Source organism: Saccoglossus kowalevskii, chromosome 15, assembly GCF_978046115.1.
Source record: "Saccoglossus kowalevskii chromosome 15, keSacKowa6.1, whole genome shotgun sequence".
NCBI classification, from domain to species: Eukaryota; Metazoa; Hemichordata; class Enteropneusta; family Harrimaniidae; genus Saccoglossus; species Saccoglossus kowalevskii.
Window position 1 is genome coordinate 13,152,484 of NC_140655.1, and position 7,174 is coordinate 13,159,657.

The 7,174-nt window shown below is 37.3% G+C and overlaps 1 protein-coding gene across 1 annotated transcript; it reads right to left on the reverse strand.

Moving 5' to 3' along the window:
- Positions 1-4,963: 4,963 nt before the first annotated feature.
- On the reverse strand, positions 4,964-7,174 carry LOC146733965 (tripartite motif-containing protein 2-like). The gene has a single exon (XM_085508441.1). It carries the CDS (start codon positions 7,172-7,174, stop codon positions 4,964-4,966), a length of 2,211 nt encoding a protein of 736 aa, XP_085364567.1.

Below are 7,174 nucleotides of genomic sequence, written 5' to 3' on the forward strand. Positions count from 1 at the left end.
CGTGTCAATTTCTAAATTTACTTTCACGTAATATTTGCTGAATCAGGTCATTCTGGATCAACACCTATAGTCATGATTTGTCGTTCATTCCTTTACAAATTGGTATGCGTCTTAATACGATATTAGTCGTGTGACGAGGTAGCGCCCGCATTGCGCCATCGCCCGACCGATTTGCTTTAACTTGCAAACCAACCATCGGTGAGGGCGTCGTTACCATTGTCAAATGACTTATAAGTAAATTAGTTACTGTCATAGTCAGCAATATACACTATAACAACATGAATATTACACAGTAAAAAACGTTCCAGCCGGTTTGATAATGTTGTGTTGAGTACTAAGATGTTTGTAGAGATGCATATTTATTTTCGAATAACGTAACGTGAAAAATACAAATATGCATCTGGCATTCGCTGGGTTTGTTCCAACGAACTTTATAAGGTTTAAGGTACAACACAAGTAAAAATGTTGTAAATTTCCTCATATTTGATATATCATGTTACAAGAAGGATATGAAAGGCGGCGGTCGTCCTGCCGCGCATGCGTAGCATTTCTTTTGATAAACATTGATTTTCTCACAATACTTCTAATGAAATCACGAGTACGAGATTTGACCTTGCCACTGTTGACTCCTTCGATTCTTTCCAATCAAATAAAAAATCTAATTAAAGCTTGGCAACGAAATAATTGAGAGCATCAAACGTCTCAAGAATACCAAATGACTGGTCAAATGCAATCATTATACCTGTTTTAAAATGGGGTCGATCCAGGGTACTATAGGACAATTTCACTACTTGACATTTTTGGGAAAAATTTTACGTCAATTCTTAATGTACGTTTAACTTTTTGGGCAGTGCTTTTGGGAAAAACAAATGAAGAACAGGCTAGTTTTCGTCATTGGTACTCGACATATTATATAACCAAGAAATTATACTGCGCCTTCGTGGATTTCTCCAAAGCATTTGATAATATAGATATACAACCTCTTTGGTATGTCCCGTCTACTTAAAGGGGCTAAATGGAAAGATGTTTAAGTTATTACATAATATCTATGCAAATGTAAAATAGTGTTAAAACGGCTATACTGCATACTTCCAGTGCCCTATTGGTGTTCGAAAAGGTTTTATGTTAAGTTTATTCCTATTCTCCTTCTTTATTAATGAATTGTGTAATGAGCTGAATAATTCGGAGTACCACGGCGTTCAATTATCTCCCCCATGTAATCGAAATACTCCGTCTTCTATGTGCTGATGACGTTGCAATTGTATCAGATTTAGTTGTCGGGCTCCAGAGGTTACTAGATAAACTAGAATTATATCGTGAGCGCTGGAGTATGTCTGTAAACTTGGATAAGACCAAATTAGTTGTTTTCAAGGGCGGGGGACATTTAATACAAAATGAAAAATGGGTTTATGGTGGGATGGAGGTTCACATCGTTTCATGCAACAAATATCTAGGAATCTAGACTCCACTGGTCAATGGCCACAAAACTATTGGCACAGCAAGCGAAAAAGGGTTGTTGTTCATTTAATTCTGAATTCTTTACGCACTCTATCCTACAAACCTACTTTAAGGTCTTTGATACTACCAATATTAACTTATTGGGCGGAAGTCTGAGGTTTTAGAGAATGTAAATATGTGGAACGAGTCCTTTATCTTGCCTGTAGAATGTTTCTCGGTGTTTCAAATAGATCACCAAATAGTAGTATTCTAGAAGAATGTGGGAGATATCCCATTTACCTGTACACAGCGAAACGCTGCATTAAATATTTGGCAAAATTAATTTCCATGCCAAATTCAAGGTACCGCAAAAATATGCTATACAATATCGAAAAGTCGGGAACCGGAACAAAACAAACCTGGATCAGTGACATGTAAAATTCACTTTCCATTTGTAATATGAATGATGCTTGGCATGCAAATGCGGTTGGAAATGTTAATGCGTTTATCAATATATTTGTGGAACGATTCAAACAGTATATGTCCTTTGTATGGCGGGATGATTTGTGTACTTTGGACAAATTAGATACTTACTGTCAATTTAAAATTACTATAGAACAAGTAAGATACTAGTTTTCTGTTCATAGTTGAACTCGTATGCAATCACTAGCTCGGCTACAATGTTCATCGCATTGTTTCTGTATTGAAAGAAAGAGACCAACACACGTGCGAGCTTTGAAATATGAATTTTATTGAAAACGAGTTCCATTTTTTATTAGTTTGTAACTTTTATAATCACATTAGATGTCTCTATATCCCACACTACTACTGCACTCCGCCAAATGTAAATACATTTCTTGAATTACTCAAAACTCAAAATGATGTACTTCTACAGCGTTTAGCTGCGTTTGTATTTAATGCTATGAAACTTAGGAGGGAAGCCACTGAAATATTGTAAATAATTTAAATATTTTGTATTTACAGTTTTGGGCCGATGGTCATGTATCAGTTAATAAAGATCCTATTCAATGTAAAATATACTTGTACACATGTTCCAACAGCAAATACGTCCTTGGAGTATGTGCACACACAGAGAGACACTAGCATAACAAAGTTCGTAAATTTATGCCACCTATAGGAAATTGATATCGCTAAACTGTAACGTATTGAGATTGATTGACTCGTATGGTATAGTAATATTAAAACGGTCTGAATTTGAACAAAAATCGATTTTATTGTGTTAAATTGATGTGTAAAATTCATCTACGTGTAATACTGAGTCGAAATGATTGCCATGTTAACAAACAGCATAACTAACATTACATGTCAATATTTAAATTATACGAAATCATGTGCATATGTTTTGTTGGGTCAAAAATAAATTGGTTTACTATCTCGGTAAATTACATTCAAATCATTGTCCATATTCATGTTATGGGCTGGCTGGGGTTACGCCCTCTATAGTCAGCGTATTTGGTTTGTCGTCAGCGATAATAGGCGCAGCACTGCTTCATATTTTACAAATAAAATTCTCGGGATATCGTCCAACCCATGCCAGTAATACAGTGTCACAATGAAAAAACAAACAACAACACTGATACAGTCGTTATAATCTGCAATCTACATTTATGTTTACATGTGAACACCGTATTTTAAAAACAAATATGTGAGTATAACCCATCTGTGAACAATGATTAAATGATGGAATACAAGTATACTAGTATACAAGTGACTTTCCGTTCACTGCGAGATCTCGCGTATTGCGTTAGAAGCGCCGACCGAACTTCCGGTGCTTTTTACAGCTCAATGTCGAAATGCCTATCTTTCAGAAAGGATTATGACGCCGCTGAAATACTCGTACCAGTACGTCATAAAAATTGACTATCGTCGAAAGTATTAAGCGTGGAAATACACAAATATACTGTCGCTTTTGTCACATCCCATGCGATGTTTTGACGCCAGGGCGACGCTATGACCTTTGTTTGTCTTCAGTGATCATGATTTTACGATTTCACACATAACTCGAGATCTCGCAAACAAATAAGTTTTAGTTAAGATTTTAATATAGGGATATAGGTCTTAATTTTTATATACTAGTATGCTACACATACAAACTTAAAATATTTAAGAATTGACTTCACTTGCATCGACAGTTTGACTACTATTATATATTAGGTTACCTTTCAGGAAAAGCCACAAAAGTTTCATAATTAAATTTTAAATAACTTCTTAGTTCTCCAAGATGTTAAACGTTGGAAAAATCGTGCAATATAATTAGGTACAAATAAAATGCAGCTTTGAAGATTCATTCGGATTCGAGTCACCCAGTTCCGAATTACATTGTGCCATTTAATTTGGAAAAATGGGCAGTATCTGTTACTATACGCGTGTTGTAAGGGACGACGTCAAAACATCGATGTCGGATAAAAAAACTTATTTGCTTTAGTTCGGGGGTGGGGTGGGGGTTTGGCCTCAAAAAGTTTCCATCCTACAAAAACGATTTTATTTTTTAATGAAGTCAAAAAAAACTTGGAGTATTTGTAGTTCGTTTTTTTTTCTATCCAATCATAAACAAAAATAACAGAAAGTGAAAAATGGTTTGGCCCGAGTGTAAATATGTGCGTCAAATGAGGTCAATTGCAGGGCGGACCTAGAGCATCCGCAGAACCCAGAAAGTAGTTTGCGCATGCGTATATTTCGCTTCATTATTACAACCAACTGCTATGCCATACTACTGTCCTATTATCAATTTGTATTTAATGGTGAATGTAGTCTGACGCCATGATCAATATTTATCAATTAAGTTTCAGTGGGGGTTGGGGGGTTTTGGGAAAAAAACTAAAAGAATTAAGTTTTTTATCCGACATCGATCTTTTAACGTCGTCCATAAGGCGAATCAAGTGTATAGTCTATTTAGCTCAGGTCTGCCGGTCCTTTCGATAGGACAGCGTTCTTCGGAGAGGTTAATCAAAGGCGTGAGCGAATTAAATTCTAACAAATAAAACGGGACGATAAAACGATCGTCTCAGTGGCGGCGGCACAGAGGGGCGAGGGGCTGTCTCTCCCTCCAAAAAAATGTTGGGGGCGTCGCCCCTCCAAAATCAAGCTGAAACATTTAGTGTCAGCAAATTTTGCCCCTCAAAATGCAGGAAATAGCGTTTCAGAGGGTCTATATTTCAAAATTGTTAAGGGGGCATGCCCCCGGAACCCCTGGTAAGGTGGCGCTTTCGGCGCAAGGTTGGTGAGCATATTTTAATAAGTTTGAAACAAGACGTACTAAATCATATTTAAACATATTTCATATTGACACGAACACTACTGTGGTTGTATTATACCTGAATTATTAACACATAAATTTACATTGGTTTGCAGAGACCACATCACATTTGTAAAGATAATACATTTCTATGATACATATATTCATTGTCACATGTTTCAACAACTGATGAGAAAATAATGATTACATGTGTTTGGGTGTGCTAGGTTAATTATTCAAGATTATTAATTTTTGTACACATAAATCTAATTATTGTGCAAATGTTTTAATACAGTGATTCTTATAATCAGCCACTACAACCTTACCAAATGGTTTATCATTTGTGACACAGATACCACGGGGATCACTCAACATATCAGCAGGACTATCAATACGACATACAAATTGACCATGGGAGTCATACTTCTGAATCCTATTATTAACGCAATCACTCACATACACATATCCATCTGTATCAGTAGCTACACTCCCAGGATACTGTAGTTGACCATCAGAATTTCCAAGACTTCCAAACTTGAATAGAAATTCTCCTTCACCAGTCAGTACTTGTATGCGGTGGTTGTTTTGATCTGCCACAATGACATTACCTTTACTGTCAGTAGTAATTCCCCAAGGATATTTAAACTGACAGTCTTCACCACCCTCTGATCCGAATGAATTTATATATCTCCCATCTTGTTTGTATATTCTTATACAATGGGAATACTGGTCAACAACATACACCCTTCCATTCACAGGGCTAATGCTAATACCAGTAGGATATGTCAGTTCCTCACTGCCAAAACATTTAATTAGTTCAAAATTGTTATTACATACAACTACTTGTTTGTTATCACTGTCTGTTATAAAATAATTACCATCCTGCGACTCTGCAGCAAAGTATGGACAGAATGGTTCATTAAAACCAGTGAATTGAATCATTCGTTTATGTTTTCCATTCAAGGTCAGTAATTGAAGTCGAATATTTCCCCTGTCACAAACTAATACATTCCCCTCGCTGGTTATCAGGACACTCTCAGGATAGTTAAACTGACTCGATCCTGACCCACTATAATTACCCATCAACCCCTTCTTAGGAATTACATTAATCTTAACAGGTGAACCCTGCACTGATTTGTTATTCACAAAAACTGTCAATTCATGTACCCCTTCTACCTTAGCCTGATATGTCAGACTACAAGTCCCGTCTTTATTGTCAGTCACTTCCACTTCTTCTGTCGTGTTGGATGGAGTCTTCATTTTGAATTGCGTGTTCAGTTCTAGTGCCATACTGTTAATCAAAGTACCGTCACTTGTCGCCAGTGTTACGGAAATATCCTCATCAATTCTACCATATTTAGGTACATCTTTCATCTCCAAAATGTACTTGTTGTAACGTATTTCCCCCACAGTTTTTGTCTCACAGAAGTCATCATAGCTATGAAACTCCATAATGTCATCTTCAACTGGATGTTGTTTGGTGGCTAGTTTCAGTAGTTCATCTATCTGTGACGTCATTCCCTTCTTAGCAGACATCAGCTGTGCAGCATTCCCATAATTCATTAGGTGTGTGGCAAAGTCACGTGCATGTTTCATATCATTTTCGGCAATTTCCAGTTCTTTCATTTGCACATGCAAATTCTGTTTTCTCTCACTGAAAGTCTTGTTCATTCTATGCAGCAACTCTCGCCCGTTTTTACGAATTTTAGCCGTGATTTCCGCCACCACCCTCTCAATGTGAACATTTAGTTTATGTTCTTGTTCACTAAACCGATTCTCTAGCAGTTCTGTCATCTGCTGAACGTTTTCTTTGCTCTCCTTCGCTTCTTTTTCTTTCTCTGCTAGCATGTTTGTCACCTTGGTCAAATCCGTGGCATACTGGGAGGCAGCGTCATTCAGATATCGGTAATTATGTTCAGTTATTTTATGATTTAGTGCGGTACACTCCAAGCAAATTGGAACATCGCAGGTATCACAATAGAATTTCAGTTGGTTACCAGGGTGACTACCGCAGTAAACAGGTAGTTGAACAGCAGCAGTGTTAGCAGCCTTGTACATTTGTAGTGACATCAGTTTATGGGACTTCGAAAATGGAAGTCGTTTATGGGTCGATATACAAATGTCACACAGTCCTACTGCACAATCAATACAATGGGTGGTCATCGGATCTCGCTGACACCCTTCACATTTTTGTACTTCGTTTGTCTTTTTGTCTCGTTTTCCAAGTAAGACGACCAACTCGTTTAAAAAGACGTTCGACTGCACACTGCTGGCTCCTTCTGGGAGGTCATGAACTCGTCTACACACTGGGCAGGGTAAATTATTACCTCCCGATTTCTCTACCAGTTTGTGGATACACTGCTCACAGAAACTGTGCAGACACGGTAGAATCTTGGCATTACGGTATCTCTCAGAACACACCGTACAAACAAGAAAGTTTTCATCGATTTCTTCAAGTATTTTCGATTCAGCCTTAGCCAT